The following is a 22,719-nucleotide window of genomic DNA, read 5'->3' as shown; positions in this document are numbered from 1 at the left end:
AGTTTCGTATGCGAACGGCAGGGGGCAGCAGCGGCCCATTCACGGCTCAACCCCTAGAGCACTGTTGTGAATGCAGGGGCTGCGCTCCAATTCTCACTACCGCACTACTTCTGTACTTAATCATCCAGCTAGGGCACATAATTCCGGTCGCTCAACCCCTCAATCTTGTTTAAAACCCCGTTTCTGCCCCTAATGATTATGTTTTCCAGTCGCTATGTCATTATTTCGAGATAATTCAGATTTAAAAGTGGTGAGATGTTTAAGAGAGACGTTTTCGAGAGCTAAAAAACGAATTTATTAAACCAAGTGAACGACTGATGCGTCTAAATGTTGGAGATTTCCGTTACTAGCACGTCAAAGAACGTCCCGGGACATGCTAGCTAGGTAGTGCACAAGTGTGCAGTGCAGCAGTGCTCCAATTGGAACACGCCCTCTGAGTTGTACGATGCTCGACTGGCCGGTGGCCGTTGTTGTGATGGTGACCGACGAGGAGCAACTTTAGTCGGTCATGGTTCTCAGCTGCTGCCGCGCCTTGCACAACAGGTAAACAACAACAGGGCCGGGCTGGGGGCGCCGAGGGGCCGCGGCTCGGGTTTGGGCTGTGGAGGGAGCTGTCAGGCCGCAGCGGCTGGGCGCCAGCGTTAGCTTTAGCGCGCCTTGCTAACGGGTTAGCCGGCTAGCCTAGATTACGTGTAACGTCAAAGGACTGACATGAGAGGCTGCGGGGGGTTAGAGGCCGAGTTGGGGTTTCTGAGGGGCAGTTTGGGAGCTCAGGCCGTAGCGGGGGGGTTTGCGGGGGTCGTAACGGTGGGGTGTTCGGGTAAAGGTAGCTAGCTATATCGCTAGCTAGCTTAGCTTTAGCGCCTGGGTCGCTGGTCGGGGTGACCGACCACTGCACACGCACTGCCCATCACAGCGCCCTGGGGGTCTGTGCGGGTGGGCAATGGGACCGTTTCCCAAAAACAGCCCTCCCCGCAGGGCTGAGAATGCTGACCCACCACCCAAATCCTGCAGTCTGCTCTGTGGGGGTCCGTCCTGAGGGGTCCTGAGCACTGAAGAACCAGCAAGCTGGTGTAAAGTGTGTGTGTGTGTGTGTGTGTGTGTGTGTGTCTGGCCACTTTATTAGAAACCCCTGTTTGTACGTCCACTCGCTGGCCACTTTATTAGAAACCCCTGTTTGGACGTCCACTCACTGGCCACTTTATTAGAAACCCCTGTTTGGACGTCCACTCGCTGGCCACTTTATTAGAAACCCCTGTTTGGACGTCCACTCGCTGGCCACTTTATTAGAAACCCCTGTTTGTACGTCCACTCACTGGCCACTTTATTAGAAACCCCTGTTTGTACGTCCACTCTCTGGCCACTTTATTAGAAACCCCTGTTTGTACGTCCACTCTCTGGCCACTTTATTAGAAACCCCTGTTTGGACGTCCACTCTCTGGCCACTTTATTAGAAACCCCTGTTTGGACGTCCACTCGCTGGCCACTTTATTAGAAACCCCTGTTTGTATGTCCACTCGCTGGCCACTTTATTAGAAACCCCTGTTTGTATGTCCACTCTCTGGCCACTTTATTAGAAACCCCAGTTTGTACGTCCACTCGCTGGCCACTTTATTAGAAACCCCTGTTTGTATGTCCACTCGCTGGCCACTTTATTAGAAACCCCTGTTTGTATGTCCACTCACTGGCCACTTTATTAGAAACCCCTGTTTGTATGTCCACTCGCTGGCCACTTTATTAGAAACCCCTGTTTGTACGTCCACTCACTGGCCACTTTATTAGAAACCCCTGTTTGTATGTCCACTCGCTGGCCACTTTATTAGAAACCCCAGTTTGTATGTCCACACGCTGGCCACTTTATTAGAAACCCCAGTTTGTACGTCCACTCGCTGGCCACTTTATTAGAAACCCCTGTTTGTACGTCCACTCGCTGGCCACTTTATTAGAAACCCGTGTTTGTATGTCCACTCTCTGGCCACTTTATTAGAAACCCCTACTTTGTGCTTCCACTCTCTGGCCACTTTATTAGAAACCCCTGCTTGCACTCTACTCTCTGGCCACTGTATTAGCATATAGGTCAGCCGTGTGTCTGTCTGTGGTTCGAGATCTGGTGTGCTGCTCTGCCGCATCAGTAGTCGTTGGTTGTGGTTTTATTTAGGATGTCTCATTTTTAGTCATCCCTGTTTGTCACATTTCCTGTCAGCGTGAGACAGAGGCGTGATGCTCGCCCGCCGCTGCAGCGAAGTTAAAGATCAGCTGTTCTACGTCTGTTTCACTTCCAGTCTGAGAGGAACCCTGAAATGAACCCTCAGCAAAATAGATGTAGATAACAGTCTCTCGCTGCCTGCCCTCTACGTCCCTCAGACACTTTATTGGAAACCGCTCTCTTGTAATTACAGCACAAAGTAGGGGTTTCTAATAAAGTGACCAGAGAGTGGAAACACAAGGTAGGGGTTTCTAATAAAGTGGCCAGAGAGTGGAGGCACAAGGTGGGGGTTTCTAATAAAGTGGCCAGTGAGTGGAAGTACATGGGCAGGGGTTTCTAATAAAGTGGCCAGTGAGTGGAAGTACATGGGCAGGTGTTTCTAATAAAGTGGCCAGAGAGTGGAAACACAAGGTAGGTGTTTCTAATAAAGTGGCCAGAGAGTGGAAGCACAAGGTAGGTGTTTCTAATAAAGTGGCCAGAGAGTGGAGGCACAAGGTAAGTGTTTCTAATAAAGTGGCCAGTGAGTGGAAGTACATGGGCAGGGGTTTCTAATAAAGTGGCCAGTGAGTGGAAGTACATGGGCAGGTGTTTCTAATAAAGTGGCCAGAGAGTGGAAACACAAGGTAGGTGTTTCTAATAAAGTGGCCAGAGAGTGGAAGCACAAGGTAGGTGTTTCTAATAAAGTGGCCAGAGAGTGGAGGCACAAGGTAAGTGTTTCTAATAAAGTGGCCAGTGAGTGGAAGTACATGGGCAGGGGTTTCTAATAAAGTGGCCAGAGAGTGGAAGTACAATGTAGGGGTTTCTAATAAAGTGGTCAGACAGTGGAAGCACAATGTAGGGGTTTCTAATAAAGTGGTCAGACAGTGGAAGCACAGAGTAGGGGTTTCTAATAAAGTGGCCAGTGAGTGGAAGCACAGGGTAGGGGTTTCTAATAAAGTGGCCAGAGAGTGGAAGTACAAGGTAGGGGTTTCTAATAAAGTGGCCAGAGAGTGGAAGTACAAGGTAGGGGTTTCTAATAAAGTGGCCAGAGAGTGGAAGTACAAGGTAGGGGTTTCTAATAAAGTGGCCAGTGAGTGGAAGCTCAAGGTGGGGGTTTCTAAAAAAGTGGCCAGCGAGTGGAAGCACAGGGTAGGGGTTTCTAATAAAGTGACCATTGAGTGGAAGCACAGAGTAGGGGTTTCTAATAAAGTGGCCAGTGAGTGGAAGCACAGGGTAGGGGGTTCTAATAAAGTGACCATTGAGTGGAAGCACAGAGTAGGGGGTTCTAATAAAGTGACCATTGAGTGGAAGCACAGAGTAGGGGTTTCTAATAAAGTGGCCAGTGAGTGGAAGCACAGGGTAGGGGTTTCTAATAAAGTGGCCAGAGAGTGGAAGTACAAGGTAGGGGTTTCTAATAAAGTGGCCAGAGAGTGGAAGTACAAGGTAGGGGTTTCTAATAAAGTGGCCAGTGAGTGGAAGCTCAAGGTGGGGGTTTCTAAAAAAGTGGCCAGCGAGTGGAAGTACATGGGCAGGGGTTTCTAATAAAGTGGCCAGAGAGTGGAAGTACAAGGTGGGGGTTTCTAATAAAGTGGCCAGTGAGTGGAAGTACATGGGCAGGGGTTTCTAATAAAGTGACCATTGAGTGGAAGCACAAAGTAGGGGTTTCTAATAAAGTGGCCAGTGAGTGGAAGCACAAGGTAGGGGTTTCTAATAAAGTGGCCAGTGAGTGGAAGCACAAGGTAGGGGTTTCTAATAAAGTGGCCAGTGAGTGGAAGCACAAGGTAGGGGTTTCTAATAAAGTGGCCAGTGAGTGGAAGCACAAGGTAGGGGTTTCTAATAAAGTGGCCAGCCAGTCTGCTGAACAATGTTCTTTCTCCCTCTGTCTTTATCAGCTGGCTGCTGGTGTGAGGTAGCCGCTCTGCGATGGCGTCTGGACCGGGCTCGTCACCGATGGCCCAGCCCAGCTTGGGCAGCAGCGGCCCAGACGGATTCTTCCGGAAGCCCAGAGAGGCGGCCAGTTCCTCCAGACACTACAGACCCCCCTGCTCACTCCCTGATGTCTGTCCCAAGGAGCCCACCGGTGAGGGACAGCCTCTCAGTTCCCCCCACTGCTTAGTGTCTAAGGTTTACTTCACTAGCAGAGGTTACTTATAAATATGTCCAAATGTTTGTGGACACCTCTTCTAATGAATGCATTCGGTTACTTTAAGTTGCATAAAGTACTGCCAATAGAATAGGACTCTCTGGAGCAGATTCACATGAAGCTGTTGGCACCATGCTGCATATTGCCAGGCATGGGCTAGAGGGGTATATATAAAGCCCCCCAGCATTGAGCTGTGGAGCAGTGGAATGATGGATGGTGGTGCTCCAGTACTTTTGGGATTAGTTTTTGAGTGAGGTGGGGTGATGATCATCCAACATCTTGACCACACTCTTGTCGCTGAATACAATCAAATCCTCACAGCAATGCCCCTGCAAAAGCTAGCAGAAAGCCTTATTCTTTGGACAGTAGAGACAGTTACTCCAAGAAAAGCAGGATCTACTGAATTTTTAGAAGAAACAATGAATGAACAGGTGTCCCAATACTTTTGTCCACATGGTATATATTTGCTTGTTTGTCTCTTTAAAGTACTAATTGATTTCACTACGTAATGCCTCTGTACAGGGGATGCTCGGGGGCTGTGTGAGGGTCCGTCGGTGGTGGCGGATCAGCACAGATGGACGGTGTATAACTCTAAAGTGAACCTTCCGGCGGCCCTGAATGACCCGCGACTGGCCAAGCGTGAATCAGACTTCTTCACCAAGACCTGGGGGCTGGATTTCACCGAGACCGAGGTGATGCCTTCGTTCTACCTGCCCAACATAACAGCCGAACACTTCAGCGCATATCTGCAGGAGACCGCTCAGGTGATGTACCCACACACACACACACACACACACATATATATGTATAGGTATATGTATGTGCAGTATCTAGATGTCCCACAGTGTCTCATGATTGTTTTATATACTATATGGGCAAAAGTATTGGGACACCTGCCTATTCTTTTCAAATCAAGGCTGAGTTCCTCCTGCTTTTGTTGGAGTAACTGTCTCTACTGTCCAGGGAAGGCTTTCTGCTATATTCTGGAGTATTGCTGCTGGGATTTGATTGTATTTAATGACGAACAGTAGTGAGGTCAGGATGTTGCAATGGGAGCGGAAAATAGCTGCCCACAAACATTTGGACGTGTGTGTGTGTTATTATTGCATATAATTGATAAGTGATATTATTACATGTGGGTACCTGTACGCTTTCACTTCTGGCTGTCAGAAACGGGTGCCCGTGACTGATTGTTTATTTGTGTGTTTGTTTGTTGCAGAGGGAGAAAATCCACGAGAGGTGTAGGAATATTTGTCCCAGTAAAGACGATCTCTCCCTGCCCAACGTCACAAACAACCACGGTAAACTGCAGTGTGGTAAACGCCCAGTTACCAAATCAACGCTCTGTTTAATTAAGAGTACATTTAACAGTATTGGTTGTAGTGCCTGTAACCTAAGACCTTAATATGTTACACAGGTGTAATGCAATTGTATACAAAGGGCATTATATATATATATATATATATATATATATATATATATATATATATATATATATATATATATATATAAAACAAACATATATGATGATGTTTGCTTTGTTGTTTTAGATAAAGCCAAAGAAGAGCTTGAGCAGGTGCCTAAGGTAAGACCTGGCTGTATACTGGATCTCTCCATCCATGCTTTTATCCGTCTCTCTGTCTCTTAGTGTTCAGTTCTAATACTTTATATACACACTTCAGATCTTCATGAGGCCGGACTTCGTGCTGAATGACCCCGCCACCTTTAACGCTGTGTTACCATGGTCACACTTCAGCGTTGCCGGAGGGAAAAACAGTCGGGACGGTGCATCTTCACGGTTATTACAGGAAAAGGTAAATGAACCAAATGTTCAGCCCTGTGGACCCTCTTATAAGGTTATAGCTGCAGAAGAAAAGACTCACATCTGGAAATATGACTGGTTTCCTGGACAGGGTCAAACACATCAAGCAAGGGTTCAGCCAGAAATCGTATTGATCTCCAAAGAGTAGTGAAGCAGGCCGTATATGTCTGGCTGCTGAAGTTGCTGATTTAGCTTTACATTGGAGCTACGAGGCTACGTTCCCATCCCATCAGTACAGTTTATGTACTTTTGTCCCTTGTAGCCTTAATAAAAGGGTAGTGAAAATGAAAACTGTGCAGATTAGCTTTTTAGCTTTAGTCATCACTGAGATTTGCTCAGTAGAACTCCCTCTTCCCCTAGTTGTAGAGTGCACACATAGCTTTGGCCTAAAGCAGCATTAAATGAGATGCTCCAGAGCTCCCCCTACAGTTGGGTAGTGTAAGTCACTTTTACTCCACTGCAGTAAAAACAATTCACGCTATGAGCGCCCCCTCATGAACAGCTTTACACATGCATTTCTGGACAAGCTGAGAGATCCAGAAGCAGCATCTAAATGGTATGTTCTGGAGAGAGGTCTCATACAGCTCAAACAGAAATTCACTGCTGGTCAGACTTTGAACTGACTTGGCTGAGGGGAAACCACATGATCTTATTCTTTCGCTTTCACTCTGTCTCTGGCATGCTTTCATTTTCTCTCTTTTTATTTTCTCTTTCAGTTCAGCTCAAAATGGCTCTGTTGGCAAGATTGTAGAACAGTAACAGGGACAACAACAACAGCAGCAGCTTTACCATCAGCAAAAGCAGCAAAGGATAGCTAGAAAAGTCTGAAGGGAAGGGTGCAGCATGGCTGCACAGCGGGGGGTTCAGTCCTCCAGGCAGTGGGACGAGACTGTTTTCAATAGGGGGTTGCAGTGTTATTTATATGTAGTTGCTGATGTCAGGTTGCTGTAGTGTTAATAGCAGGTTGCTATGGTATCCCAGATGGTTGCCTTGGTGGTTGCTTTAATGTTGCTAGTGAGTTGCTATGGTATTTCAGGTAAATAAGGAAAAATAAGAAAGAACAATGTAGATTGGGTAACATTATTTTGCAGGGCGCTGCCATGGCTACAACAATAATAATTATTAGTACTAATATATTATTATTATTAGTAGTAATAAACCAAATGAAGATTTACATGTGTTTATTTTACACATTCTCGCTCTAGTTGAGTCACTATCTGGACGTCGTAGAGGTCAGCATTGCCCGGCAGATCTCTCTGCGCTCCGAGGCATTTTTCCACGCCATGTCCTCCCAGCACGAGCTGCAGGACCGGCTGCGGGAGACGGCGGTTGCCGTGGCAACGCTGAGGGCTCGGACCGCGGCGATGGAGCGGGTGATGTGCCGCGGGCCGCTCCAAGCGCTGAAGGACACGGTGACCCGCAGCAACTGTACAAAGCTGCACGGAAAGCTCAAGCTGATGGCGGCGGTGCAGCAGACGCAGCCCACGGTGCAGTTACTGCTGTCCACCTCCGAGTTCGTGGGGGCGCTGGAGCTCATCGCCACCACCAAGGAGGTGCTACAGCAGGAGCTGCAGGGCATACACAGCTTCAGGTAAACACTCACACATACATTCACCAAACACAACAGAGTATATCAGCAGCTTATGTCAAACTCCTAGATATAATGTTTAATATTTATAGCCCAAACAGAGCCAAACCATGTTATAATGGGGGGAAAAAAAGTCATTTTTTAAGTAGCATTTAAGCATTCGCCTTCAGATTGCACCAGAAGTGGCAGTTATTGGGCTCTATGCACCAGGCCCCATTGTGCAGCCTTTAGAACACAAATATGCATATGACATATATATAAACAATATGGAAAACTTCATTACAATATTTATAGACATTTTTATTTCTCACAATATTTTAGACAAATAGACAAAATACACCAACCGCATAAACATTTGTAAAAACTGCCATCTAAATACTCCAAATTACTCAAAATAAGCTGAACTCCATTGAATTAAATAAGACTGATTTCCCTCTTTGTAATGAAACATGCAGTTCATCAGTGCTTTTTCAGCAATGGCGATATCCGTGATATGCTCATTAAAGCATATTGTGTACCATGATAAATTGTCATATTGACCAGCTGTGTGTATATGTATATATATATATATATATATATATATATATATATATATATATATATATATATATATATATATATAAATTGTTGTGGTTTTGGAGATTTTGTGACAGTGACCATACAATGTCTATATTTAGTAATAATAATGTTCCATATGTCCTATAATCATGTCCCATATTCATTATGTATATGTATATGTGTGTATTTTTATGAGAACCATCTCCAGGGTTTGAATCCTGTAGCTGCTTCTGTTCCCTGTGTAAATAACTCTATATGAATGGACCAATAGACATGCTCTAAATTACTTTGAATACACTCGTGTTTTACATTGACTTCCATTCCAAGTTAAGAACGTGTTTACCTTCTCCTGTGAACTCACTATTTTGGAAATACATGGTTTTCATTAGACAGTCACCATATATATGTAGGTAAGTGTCTATGTAGTAATTTGACCCGTATGGATCCTATACAGTGAATGTGATCATCTCTATGCCTGTATATAACAATCTCTCATATGTCTCTCCCTCTCTCAGGCATTTGGGCTCTCAGCTGTGTGAGATGGAGAAGCTGATTGATAAAATGATGGTGGCTGATTTCACTACCTATTCCAGAAGTGACCTCAACCGCTCCTTTGAGGACGACAGCCAAGTGCTGGAAAAGGTCGGGCTTCACACGTTGTCTTATAGACTGCTTCTGTTTATTTATTAGACTGATCTGTTTCTGTAGCACATTGAAGATGTAATGTATCGAAGCTCCAGCCTTTTTATTGGCAGTGTATTAGCTTCCTCATAGGAATGCACACACAACGTGAGTCCTGACAGGCCTGTACAGATATTACTGAACTTCGCTGACTCAGAAACCGAAGCCTAAATATAAAGTAGGCTGTTGTCAGAAAGAGCATGGGCGCCCTGCTCCAGTGGTTTTGGAAAAGCCACTTCAGTGCGGCGAGTCCTGAATGTAGGTCAGTAGGTGGAGTGGGTAGACTTACATTGGTTTGGGGTTTAAAACTGTGGCTCTGTTTGATTGATGTAGGTTCAGAACCGCAAACCAGCAAATGAGAAGGTTGGTGTGCGTACAGCAGCATGAGTACTGTAATGTTCTCTAAATCAGTAAGAGGCATTAAACCAGCCGTGTGAATCGTACCTGCTTGTTACAGTGCGGGTAGAATGAAACGCAATTAATGTCTCTAATGACTTAATTTAAGTTCATTTAAATTTGTGATTTTAATGACTGCCTTAATTATTTGCCTTTAATTAATACTATTTAATGGAATGCAAACCTTTTAATTATCATTTTTAATTTAATATTATTTCATAAATATGATGATCTTTTGTTTATTACATTATTATTGTTTATTTTATTGTGATTTTCTTGTAAAATTGGAACGATCTACACATATATTGTCATTATTGTCATTGTCATGCAAAAAAACCTGTACCTCCAAACTGCAACTATACAGGAATGGAAGTCAATGTAAGAAAAAATGGAGATACAAGCTTTTTGTGTGACCGTGACAAAATGCCTATTATAATGTTAATGATGTTATTGATGGGTGTGTCTGTGTCAGGACCGTCTTCAGTCTCTGGTTTTTGGTTTACTGAGGCAGAGGAAGCTGGATTTCCTGGATATTTACAGTGAGGAGATGATGCAGGCAGCTAAAGGCATCATCAGGCAGGTAAGCGACAATGGCTGTGTCCGAAGTGCATCCCTACTCCCTCATTAGTGTTGCTCTCTATACCTCTCTAGCCCACACAGCTTGACTTCCTTTCTATGTTATTTAGGACCCTACCAAAATAACCCTCCAGACAATGAAACAATGAGCCTCACATTTGGGAAACACCAATGGATTAACAGGGGATCAGTTTACTGTACTGTATTACTCACTGTATGTATGCTGTCCTATAGATGTCAGGAAATGTCCTGAAAAAAAATATTTTCATGAAACATCAAATATGAATCTGTTGAAATTGCTGATATATATGGAGATCACTGACAAAAGCCTCTGGTCAAATCTTCGCTGGCTCGGGCACTCGCTCTGCCGCTGGCTGAAAGACAGGATCCAAGAGCTCACAGAGTGATCGCCCGTGCCTCGCAAGCCCCCAGCAAAAATAGGAGAAAGCTGAGGGTGGAGTTCATCCATTTTCTCATCCAGAGTCTTTTCTTTGTCATCTGTGTGGTTTTGCTGCAAATCATCTCACAGACAGCTTGTATCGCTCGTCTGTTACGGACATAGGTTTTGAATGGGGGACAAAAAATACTCAGTAGCTCTGAAGTGTTTTTGTTTTGTAAAGCAGTCAGATTCGTCAAGGGGACGTCCTGGTGAAGATTCGTGGCTCTGTGTTGCTGATCAGTCATGTAGTGTGCAAACCACACCCACTAAAAGACTCCCTATTACAAGACAGGATGTTGTGTAGTGTGAGAAGTACAGTCATCTGATGGTGTGTAGTGTATGTACGTGGCTTAAAGTGATGTGTGTCTGTGTCCTTTCATCCAGTGCGTGTTAAGATCCGTGTCTCAGATTGAGGACATTGACACAGACACTGTTGTAAAGTGAGTAGCTTCTGCCCAGCTGGACATTCACAACATAGGAAATTAGTTCATAATGCATTCCTGTTTACATGCGTTTCTTCTGGGTTCATGCTTAATCCCTCTCTCTCTCTCTCTCTCTCTCTCTCTCTCTCTCTCTCTCTCTCTCTCTCTCTCTCTCTCTCTCTCTCTCTCTCTCTCTCTCTCTCTCTCTGTGTTGTGTTGCAGGATTCAGGATCAGATGAGGTTGATGACGTTTACTCAGTGGTTCGAGTTGCTGCAGAACGTTTTTGAGCACTTCGTTCTATTCCTTACGAGGATCAAGGTACAGAAACTAACATGACCATGTTTATTTTGGATTAATTCTAATGGTATATAGAGTTAATTACAGGTAGACACTCTCACTGACCACTGACGTTATGTTTATTTGGGTTTATTCTAATGTTATATAGAGTTAATTACAGGTAGACACTCTCATTGACCACTGACTTTATGTTTATTTGGGTTTAATCTAATGCTATATAGAGTTAATTACAGGCAGACACTCTCACTGACCACTGACTTTATGTTTATTTGGGTTTATTCTAATGTTATATAGAGTAAATTACAGGCAGACACTCTCACTGACCACTGACTTTATGTTTATTTGGGTTTATTCTAATGTTATATAGAGTTAATTACAGGTAGACACTCTCACTGACCACTGACTTTATGTTTATTTGGGTTTATTCTAATGTTATATAGAGTTAATTACAGGTAGACACTCTCACTGACCACTGACTTTATGTTTATTGGGGTTTATTCTAATGTTATATAGAGTTAATTACAGGTAGACACTCTCACTGACCACTGACTTTATGTTTATTTGGGTTTATTCTAATGTTATATAGAGTTAATTACAGGTAGACACTCTCACTGACCACTGACTTTATGTTTATTTGGGTTTATTCTAATGTTATATAGAGTTAATTACAGGTAGACACTCTCACTGACCACTGACTTTATGTTTATTTGGGTTTATTCTAATGTTATATAGAGTTTTACAGGTAGACACTCTCTCTGACCACTGACTTTATGTTTATTTGGGTTTATTCTAATGTTATATAGAGTTAATTACAGGTAGACACTCTCACTGACCACTGATTTTATGTTTATTTGGGTTTATTCTAATGTTATATAGAGTTAATTACAGGTAGACACTCTCACTGACCACTGACTTTATGTTTATTTGGGTTTATTCTAATGTTATATAGAGTTTTACAGGTAGACACTCTCTCTGACCACTGACTTTATGTTTATTTGGGTTTATTCTAATGTTATATAGAGTTAATTACAGGTAGACATTCACACTGACTACTCTGTGTGTGTGTGTGTGTGTGTGTGTGTGTGTGTGTGTGTGTGTGTGTGTGTGTGTGTGTATTTCAGGCCACTCTCAGCGTGATCCGTAACGTTGTTCTAGAAGTCCTGGACAGTTGCCAGAGAAACCGCATGGCTGACGCATCCTCTGCAGTTGCCGGCGGGAACTCTAGGGACAATGAAGACGAGGATGAGGAGGTTTCTGGAGGCTCGGGTCTTCGTCCCGGGGAGGCGGAGCTTGCATATCTCACACACGAGGGGTTGTTCATCAGCGATGCCTTGAGTGAAGCGGAACGGCGCGGTGGCGCAGCCGCTCAGACAAAAACGCACACGCAAACACGAGCGGAAACATCCGGGAGCGACTCGGCCTCAGGAACCACGGAGTCGTCCTCCAGCAGGGAGCAAACCACTAACACTACCTCCTCCCTGCCCACAGGGGGCACCACCTCGATGTGAGTGACTGAATACACTACATGCCTACATTGTTCTACTGAATGCATTCAGCTACTTTAAGTTGCACCCATTGCTGACACAGATGTGCAAATGCACACACAGAGCTTGTCTTGTCCCTGTAGAGAAGAAGTACTGCCAATAGAATAGGACTTTCTGGAGCAGATAAACATGAGCCTATTGGAACCATGCTGCCTAATGCCAGGTGTGGGCTAGAGGGGTATAAAGCCCCCCCAGCATTGAGAAGCTGTGGAAGAACTGTGTTCTCTGGAATGATGGACGGTGGAGCTCCATCCAGTACCTTTGGTAGGAGTTGGGGATGAGGACCTCAGTAAGGCTATTGTCGCTGAATGCAATCATATCCTCACTGCAAATGTCCAGTTGAAATCTAGTAGAAAGTTTTCTTTCTTGGACAGTAGAGACAGTTACTCCAACAAAAGCAGGGCCAACTCTTTTAAATACCCTTGATTTCAGAAGAAACAGTGTATGAGCAGGTGTCCCAAAACTTTTGTCCAAAACTGCCTGGCTGGTCAACTGGTTGAAAAGAGGGAAAGGCTGGAAATTAGGTTTTTAAATATTTTAGTGTTGATGTTTATATAACTTCTTGCTCGCTCTCTCTCTCTTTCTGTAGTGAGGATTTGATGCCGTCTGATCTGGAACTGGGCCGAGTGGCCAACAACATCCAGGAGCTTCTCTACACCGCCTCGGACATCAGCCATGACCGCTGTGTGAAAGTCCTACTGGCTAAAGCCAAGGTACACACACAGACACACACGCACTCCAACATGCACATCTATGCCTGTATTTTAGAAATATAGTTCAGTGTTATAAAATGTGGTCAGTCATATAAAATGTTCCTACCTATAGCCTCATAGATTACTATAATAAACACAAGCATGATGATGGTAATCATATTAATAACTTATCTTCTAATTGTTATTCGTCTCCTTCTGGTTCTTCCTCTGATTCTTCTTCTGATTTTTACTGATTCTTCTTTTTCTGATTCTTACTGATTTTTCTTCTTCTGATTCTTACTGATTCTTCTTCTTCTTCTAAATCTTACAGATTCATCTTCTTCTGATTCTTACTGATTCACCTTCTGATTCTTACTGATTCTTCTAAATCGTACCGATTCTTCTTCTTCTGATTCTTCTCATTCTGATTCTTACTGATTTTTCTTCTTCTGATTCTTACTGATTCTTCTTCTTCTTCTAAATCTTACAGATTCATCTTCTTCTAATTCTTACTGAGTCTTCTTCTTCTGATTCTTACTGGTTCTTCTTCTAAATCTTACTGATTCTTCTTCTTCTGATTCTTACTGATTCTTCTTCTTTTAAATCGTACTGATTCTTCTTCTTCTTCTGATTCTTCTTCTGATTCTTCTCATTCTGATTCTTTCTGATTCTTCTTCTTCTGATTCTTCTTTTTCTTCTAAATCTTACTGATTCTTCTTCTTCTAAATCTTACTGATTCTTCTTCTTCTAAATCTTACTGATTCTTCTTCTTCTAAATCTTACTGATTCTTACAGGTTCTTCTTCTATTTCTTACAGGTTCTTCTTCTTCTAAATCTTACTGATTCTTCTTCTTCTGATTCTTACAGGTTCTTCTTCTGATTCTTACAGGTTCTTCTGATTCTTACAGGTTCTTCTTCTGATTCTTACAGGTTCTTCTTCTTCTTCTTCTATTTCTTACAGGTTCTTCTTCTTCTTCTGATTCTTACTGATTCTTCTTCTTCTATTTCTTACTGATTCTTCTTCTTCTATTTCTTACTGATTCTTCTTCTGATTCTTACTGGTTCTTCTAAATCTTACAGATTCTTCTTCTGGTTCTTACTGGTTCTTCTTCTGGTTCTTACTGGTTCTTCTTCTGGTTCTTACTGGTTCTTCTTCTTCTGATTCTTACTGATTCTTCTTCTGATTCTTACTGATCCTTGTTCTGATTCTTCTTCTTCTGATTATTACTGATTTATTGTGCGTCTGATTCTTCTCCCGATTCCTGCTGATTTTGTTTAAACTCTTAAATTCCTGAAGTTTTACATGCCGATGTTTATAGTTCAGTAACTACATGAAATGAGGTTATTTTAAGGTAAAGGACCTGCTTCTGGGTGCATGCCATTTAAGGCTTAATAAAGTGGTGATGATGTTTTATTGCCTCTCTGTAGGACTGCTCTCTGGAGCGGTTGAGTTCTGCCGAGTTTGTGTGTGTGAGCCGGGCGGTGGAGGGTTTCGTGAAGGAGACAGAGGCTCTGTGCTGCAGACGCAGCGTCAGTCTGAGAGGGGCGCTGCAGAGCCAAGCTAACCGCTTTGTCCACCGCTTCCACGAGGAGCGCAAAACCAAACTCAGGTACACTCTCAGACACTGACTTGTCAGATCATTAGAAACACAGACCTTGTACAGACGTATTGGCCTTTTTATCTGAAACGCCTACCATAGGCTTCTCAAAAATTGAGCACTAAGCAGAGACATGTAGCGGAACATACGGACATGCTGTCATGTGACCTTCTGGGTTTTCTTTTTTGTAGGTCTATTTTAATGTATGTCTTTGATTGTGTTTCACTGTGTGTGTGTGTGTGTGTGTGTGTGTGTGTGTGTGTGTGTGTGTGTGTGTGTTTTGTACAGTCTACTGCTGGACACTGAGAGATGGAAACAGGCAGAGGTCCCGGCTGAGTTTCAGCACCTGGTCGACTCCATTGCTGATGGGCACATCACACTGCCTGAACGCAAACCTGCAGGTACATTTGAGATATTATATATATTATATTATATATTATATTATATATATATATATATATATATATATATATATATATATATATATATATGTGTGTGTGTGTGTGTTTATTATATATGCTGATATAAATATCATTAATAATAAATTAATAATTAATAATAAATAACATTAACATAAGTGACAAGTTACAATGCTAGTGGATCAGGTAGACCCTCTACAGCAGGATAGCACTGTGTGTGTGTGTGTGTGTGTGTGTGTGTGTGTGTGTGTGTGTGTGTGTGTAAATACAACGATAAACACATACCTCTCCGAGCAGCTGAATAAAAACACTGATTGACCTCGATGTCCTTATCTTGTCATAAACTCAATTACTGACCATATAAACAGAGAAACCCAGATAAGCTCGATAGGCCCAGATTGATAAGCTTCTAATTCACCCACGGTTGATTCTCTCCAGGTACGGAGGACAAGAAGCCCAGTGACTTCCTGCTGGTTGATGGGCAGAAATATGCCGTCGTCGGGTAGGTACCTGTTTGTGATCTGCCCACAAATACCTTCTTTAGTAGCGACTGTTACAAACTTTACAGAGCGTTAGTAACAAAAACAAAGATTCAAACCAATGAGAAACTGTAGCACACTTTGCTTAAAGAGTCCATATCACATCATTTATTAGGTGTATCATACACAGTATCCTTAACAGCTTGTTTTTCAATAACATCCATAAAACATTTTTACATGAGTCATTTTCCAGCAACTTACATCAGCTAGACATATCACAAAGATGATGACATTGCCACATATATTTATACACACATATATACAGGATTGTTATTAATCGTAATTATTACTTTTGTTTATTGGTCACTAAAAGTTTTTGTTTATTGGTCACTACAATGAATAACGGTGCCGGACCTCAGACCACAGTGTTGTCTGGGCTCAGGACTTTTATTCTGAAATTCAAAGTCTGTGAGAATAAAGAGGAGCTAGCAGCCCCTCCCTTCTCAGTTCTCCTTATATGGAAGACAAGCTGGATTACTCACTGATAGTTGAGGACAGGTCCAGGGCACCATGCTGGTCAGATAGTGGGAGTCTTGCTGTTTGCCGCTATGATCTGTGTTATGATGTCTGTAGGTTACTCTGATCTGATCTTGGGTTATGAAGCCTAGAATACCGGCAGAGCGAGAATCGGGTTCAGTGAATGGATCAGTTCTTTGGATCAGACTAATTATCCGATACCCGATCCAGCTAATTTTGTTCGTATCCGGGCCGATATCCGATCCTAGTATCAGAACGGTGCATCCCTAAGTAAAATGTATGTAATTAAGTGAATGTGCATTTGGAGCTGGAAGGACACAGCTGCCTAAAGTGGAATTTCTCAATTTTAATGCTCTTCCTTCTCTGTCTGCTCCGCCTCAGGACGGTGCTGCTGCTGATCCGGATCTTTCTGGAATACTGCCAGTGTGTGAATGACATCCCGTCCATCGCAACGGACATGCTCACACGCCTCTCAGATCTCCTCAAGGTATTTGTGTGTGCGCGCGATCACGTCCATGACATATCGAGGAGAACCTCGACTATTTGATTAAGGTTCGTTATGGCATCAGTTGTTGATTGACATGTTATTGTTTGTTTTTGTGTCAAAAGCACTTCAACTCACGGAGCTGTCAGCTGGTGCTGGGAGCCGGAGCTCTGCAGGTGGTGGGCCTCAAAACCATCACCACCAAGAACCTGGGTGAATAACACAAACACACAAACACAAGTCCCAAACAGACATGGCTACATGGGTATTCACTGATGATTAATAACCAGGAGAGCGCCAGTGTGAAACTGAGTAGGTAAAAACTCATTAGCAGCAGATTCATGATTCATGATACGTTTACATTTCTGGGCTGGTAACTGACCAGTAACAGTGTATTGAGGTCCATGTCGATATCATAAACTGATCATTTAAATACGTTCAGAATCATGCTGTTGCTCCTCTGACTGTAACAGGGAGAAGGTGTCTCTGTCATTCCCACTCTGGGCCGCAATAATGCTCCTAAACTACTGAAATTAGGTGTTGTGCTGTGTAACATTGTGTAACCCGAGTCATATTAGTGTAAAGTCCTGTAGTATTACTCTACCGCCTCGGTCCACATGCTTCTCTACCTTCAGATGCTGCATCTGGAGCTCTCAGCTTGTCCAGAAATGCATGTGTACAGCTGTCCATGAGCTGTCCATAAGCTGTCTATTTGAATTTCATCTCAGTTAAACTCCTCAACTGTAGAGGGGCCAAAACTACCAGTTCTTTCATAATTTCATAATAAACATTTTTAAAAGAGGGCAAAACATGTAATAGATTATAGCTAGTTATTGTATGTAGGATTTATAATGTACCTTCCGGCACTTACACTCCTTCATCTGTCTCTCTCTTTCTCTCAGCTCTCGTGTCTCGCTGTCTGCAGCTTGTTGTTCACTACATCCCCATCATCAGAGCTCACTTTGAGACCAAACTGCAGCCCAAACAATACAGCATCCTGCGCCACTTTGACCATATCACGAAGGTAAACACACTCACACTCACTTACCCACTGTCATGCATAATCCTTGTATCTCCATTTATTTATTAATTAATTAATTTATTTATTTATTTTTATTGTTTTTTGCTTTTCATAATGTGAATCTGGCAGTTGTTCTTCACAAGTGTTGAATTGACCAATAGAAATGCTCCAAAATGACACTCTATATGGAAGAGTTAAGATTTTGGAGATTCTTCGGTGGCTGCAGTGAAATGCTGGATGTCGTATTTCCTTTAAGGTCTGGTTTTCTTAAAAGGACAGTTCTACCAAATTTACCCCCCAAATTTCTCCCAAATGTAGTTTATGTGTAATTTCCAGTTATCACCTCTAGTCCACTCCCCATCATAAAAAATGCTACTCCTCACACTTGGAGATAAACAACAACTGCCAACCCCATATACCCACACTGACTAGCCTCACGCTGAGTGAGGGGGGAGAGGGAGGGCCGTCCTACCCACCCAGAGAGAGCAAAGACATACAGTTATGCTCTTTGGGACTCCTGGTAACGGATGGCTCCTGATGATGGGGCCAACGCTCAGACGACTACACCACAATGACGGTATCTGAATGAAAACTGATATTGCCAGGTGTCATGATGTGTGTATTGGTTTGTGTGTGTGTTTGTAGGACTATAACGACCACATTGCTGAGATTTCGGCTAAGCTCGTGGCCATCATGGACGGTCTGTTCGAGAGAGTACTGTCAAAGGTAAAAATCTAAAGAGCCACACTCCACCTGGGATAAAGGAATGCCCGTTTAGCCCAGACATCTCCACTTATTGTGACGGTGATGAGTGTTATTATATGTAATATTTTGTGTTTTTGTGTTTACCGTCTCTCTCAGTATGAAGTGAAAGCGCCGATGCCGTCGCTGTGTTTCCGTAATGTCTGCAAACAAATGGCCAAAATGCATGAGGCCATCCATGAGCTCCTTCCTGAGGAACAGACACAGGTAAGACCACATATGTATCCCTCATAAACCTATATTGCTCAGAAATCCACCTACACACAGTGTGTGCCACTCTGATTTACACTCTGAGTGTGTGTGTGTGTGTGTGTGTGTGTTGCAGATGTTGTTTCTGCGGATCAACACAAGCTTTAAGATGCACCTGAAGAGGCAGCTGTCTCGGCTGGGGGTCATAAACGATGGTGGTCCTCAGCACGGGTGAGTTCCACGTCCTCTTTGCTGTAGTGGATGCACGAACCGGCCGGCCGTTAGAACTGTGAGTTAACCCCCCCCCCCTCCTCCTCCCCGTCTGCAGGCTGGTGGTGGTGGACGTCGCCTTCTACACGGAGAACATTCAGGCACTGCGCTCGCTGGAGCGGTTGGACTTAAACATGCCAGAGATCTGGGAGCAGAAGAGGTGATGACCCTCGGGCTGGAAAAGGCCTTTCTGCCTCCTTCGTCGCCATGGCGACCTGCCCTGCCCTGCCCTGCTCTGCTCTGCTCTCTTCTTCCCGCTTCCTCCCTGAAGGAGATGAGGACAGGGACCCTGCAGGAAGAGGGACGTGAACACTTTTTTTGGAAAAGCAAACTGTTGTGGGACACTGTTGATCTCTTTTTACCTCCTCGCCCAGGAACTCGCCCAGGAGCTCGCCCGTGCTCCGGCGGCTTCCTGCCCCAAAAGAGTGCGTCCCTGGGCTAGAGCAAACAGGACAGCCCCTGGAACTGAAATCGTTTGGTGATGGCAGTATACAACCTCATGTGTTTTTCTCTACAGGAAAGGCCTGGCAGGGGTCAGCCTTTGGGGACCAAATCAGGATAAGCTATGTTTTGGTTAATGGGGAACCCTGGCGTTTTTCAGCCTAATCTCTGTTTGTTGCGTCTGTAGCATACCGTAATTTAACCATGGCAAATAATTTACTTGTTAACGACTGATAAATTATAGAGAGCCATTAGCAGTTGTTTTGGTCATGACTTCTAATAGGAACCAATAAGCAGTTGCTTCAGTCCATACTTCTGATAGACAGCAGTCGGCAGTTGTTTCTCACCTGACTTCTAATAGAAATCAAAGGCCAGTTGTTTCAACCCTGACTTCCAATAAGATAGTTGGATAATCAATGGATAGTTGTTTCAATTCAACAGGCGGTTTCTTCAACCTGACTTATAATAAAAACCAGCAGGCAGTTGATTCAGTCCCTACTTTTAACAGAAGTCAGTGGGCAATTGCTTCAATCCTGACTTTTAATAGAAACCAAATAATGGATGTTTCAATCCTGACAGCTGATTTAAAAAATCAACAGGCAGTAGTTTCTCACCTGACTTATGATAGAAATCAACAGACGGGTATTTCAACCCTGACTTCTAAAAGAGTAGTTGGGTAGTTAGATAACCAATGTATAGTTGTTTCAACCCTGACTTATAATAGCAATTAAAGAATGGTTGTTTCAATCCTGACTGCTGATTAGAAATCATCAGGCAGTTGTTTCAATCCTGATAAAAGGAAAAACAAAAGGGAAGTTTATTCAGTCCTTACTTTTAACAGAAGTCAGTTCTCAATTACTTCAGTCCTGATTTCTAAAAAAAACAAAGGTAGTTGTTTCATTCCTGACAGCTGATCAGAATTTAACAGGCAGTTGTTTCAATCCTGTCCTCGGCAGTTGATTTAGTCCCTGCCTTTAACCGAAATCAGCGAGCAATTGCTTTAATTCTGACTTGTAATATAAATCAGTGAACAGTTGTTTCAATCCTCATATACAATACAATAGAAACCAGTGGTTAGTTGTTTCAATCCTGACCTATAATAGAAACCATCAGGCAGCTGATTCAGTCCCTACTTTTAACAGAAATCAGTTTGTTCAATCCTGACATCTAATATCCTGACATCAATCCTCATGTAAAATAGAAATCAGTGGGCAATTGCTTTAGTCCCTACTTCTAGCAGCAGGCAGTGGGCAGTTTATTCAATCCTGACTGCTGCTAGAAAGCAGTGGATAGTTTTCAAACCTGACCGCTGATTAGAAATAAACAGGCAGTTGTTTCAACCCTGATTGGTGATAGAAGCGTACGCTACAGATGTGCCGGACAGAGATTAGGGTGTAAGACCACAGGAAGCATGCCTTTAGCGATAAGCAGGGGAACTCTGTGGTGGGAAATCAGTTTCAATCAGTTTTGGGCTAAAGCTCAGTGCCTCCTCACGTGCTGTCAACCCAGCACGACTCTCCGCTCGTGTGCAATTCTGTCAGATGATTATTATAATTATTATTATTGTTATTAAATGAAACCGAATAAATTAGGGGTTTTTGACATTTATATATGAAGACATTTCCAGGGATGCAGTGCAGCAAGCTGCTCTTCCTTGTGGGTTTAAAATGTGAAACTGGATAACTTATTTTGTTCTTATTTTCTACAAACAGGATGGTTTTACTGAAATGTTCAGTTTTCTCTCCTTTTTTATTGTCTTAAAACTCTTAGCCTCTGAGGAAAAGGGTGAAAAAAGGTCTGAGGGAGGGTGAACTCAGCATTGCGACTCGTTTAATTCAGATTGATTCTTTGCGTCTGTTTTTTCCATCATCAGATTTTTTTTTTTCTCTCAATTGCGGTAGTTTGAGATTCTCTGAGATTCTCTTTCTGTCTGAAAACTACACTGCACATCAGAATAATGTGACTGTGGGGTGTAAAACTCTGACCTCAGTAAGGTTCAATTTGATTGATTCTTTTGGAGATGATTCAGTGCATCATGAAGTCTCAGATTTCACCAAGATTCAGTTTGATGATGATTCTTTTGGAAATGATTTAGTGCCTCGTGAAATCTCTGAAATTATGATTATCATTATGATTCTTTGGGAAACGATCCCAGTTATTATGAAATGTCAGATTTCACCAAACATTTTATTCAATATTGATTCTTATGGAAATGATTCAGTGCCTCATGAACTCTCACTGTTTTCACTGTGATTTGATTCTATTATGATTCTTTTAGGAATGATTTGGTGCATCATGAAATCCCACTAATTTCATTTTGATTCATTTTGCTTCTAGTTCTTTAGGGAATTTGATTTGGTGCAAAATTCACAAGATATTTATTATTTGTAGGAAATTATTCGATGCACAATGAAATTCTGCAGTTTACAATTATGATGATGATGATTCCTTTTATGAATCAATTCAGTATATCTGCTGCTTTCGATTAAATTAAATTTGATTTGATTCAGTTTATTTAAGAAACGATTCAATGTGAACCATGAAACCTCAGAATTTACCTGTATTTGATTTGAACATTTGATAATTTATAAAAGAAAATGATGCAGTTGAATCACCACTTTCAGCTTAAGCATTATTACACCCCTACGACCACGACGACTACTACTACTACTACTACATCTCAGTGTTGACCAGTCCAAGTCTCTCCTATATCAGGAGAGATCAGACTGCTTCATGCCCTGACCTGTTTTAAAGTGCATATAAGATACTTGGTCACAGGACTGAACTGCCAAAAACTGAATCAGTTCAGTGAATCAAAGACTAAACTCTGCTTGACCCAAAAATCATTTCCTTTTGCTTCATTACAGGAAGACCTTGATTCATCAGAACACCCATATAGACTCCTGTGGAGCTGTGATTGGTCAGGATGCCCACATCATGCAGTAATAAAACACTGTGATTGGTTAGAGCTGATTGGCTCCTTTGCATCGTGTAGAAGCTTGAGAAGATCAGCGTCGTGAACAGCGAACAGCCATGATTGAAAAACGAGACTATCTCAAATTATAGTATGTAAACGATTCTTTGAGCAATGCCATTGAAGAATCACTGATATTGTGGGTCAGACTGACCTGTTTTATCATTTTAAAAATACAGATAAATATTTGTAATCATTTTT

General features: G+C 42.7%; 1 protein-coding gene across 1 annotated transcript; it reads left to right on the top strand.

Moving 5' to 3' along the window:
* Positions 1–449: 449 nt before the first annotated feature.
* Positions 450–21,760, top strand: vps54 (VPS54 subunit of GARP complex). Its single transcript, XM_072657384.1, has 23 exons — positions 450–543; positions 4,078–4,265; positions 4,851–5,092; positions 5,548–5,629; positions 5,879–5,913; positions 6,011–6,142; positions 7,356–7,741; positions 8,812–8,938; positions 9,846–9,953; positions 10,773–10,828; positions 11,033–11,129; positions 12,230–12,612; positions 13,242–13,365; positions 14,773–14,954; positions 15,231–15,343; positions 15,800–15,863; positions 16,759–16,864; positions 16,987–17,074; positions 17,764–17,885; positions 18,528–18,608; positions 18,744–18,851; positions 18,970–19,064; positions 19,162–21,760. Exons 2-23 carry the CDS (start codon positions 4,109–4,111, stop codon positions 19,265–19,267), a joined length of 2,994 nt encoding a protein of 997 aa, XP_072513485.1. The 5' UTR covers positions 450–543; positions 4,078–4,108; the 3' UTR covers positions 19,268–21,760.
* Positions 21,761–22,719: the final 959 nt, after the last annotated feature.

This window comes from Salminus brasiliensis, chromosome 15 (genome assembly GCF_030463535.1).
Source record: "Salminus brasiliensis chromosome 15, fSalBra1.hap2, whole genome shotgun sequence".
NCBI lineage: Eukaryota > Metazoa > Chordata > Actinopteri > Characiformes > Bryconidae > Salminus > Salminus brasiliensis.
The sequence above is the reverse complement of the archived record's forward strand: the minus strand, read 5'-3'. Positions and strand labels throughout refer to the sequence as shown.

Coding starts and splice junctions, on each gene's coding strand:
- vps54 (XM_072657384.1), top strand. CDS start 4,109: ATGGCGTCTGGACCGGGCTCGTCACCGATGGCCCAGCCCAGCTTGGGC. Junction 14,955..15,230: donor GAGCGCAAAACCAAACTCAG/GTACACTCTCAG, acceptor TGTTTTGTACAG/TCTACTGCTGGACACTGAGA. Junction 15,344..15,799: donor GCCTGAACGCAAACCTGCAG/GTACATTTGAGA, acceptor GATTCTCTCCAG/GTACGGAGGACAAGAAGCCC.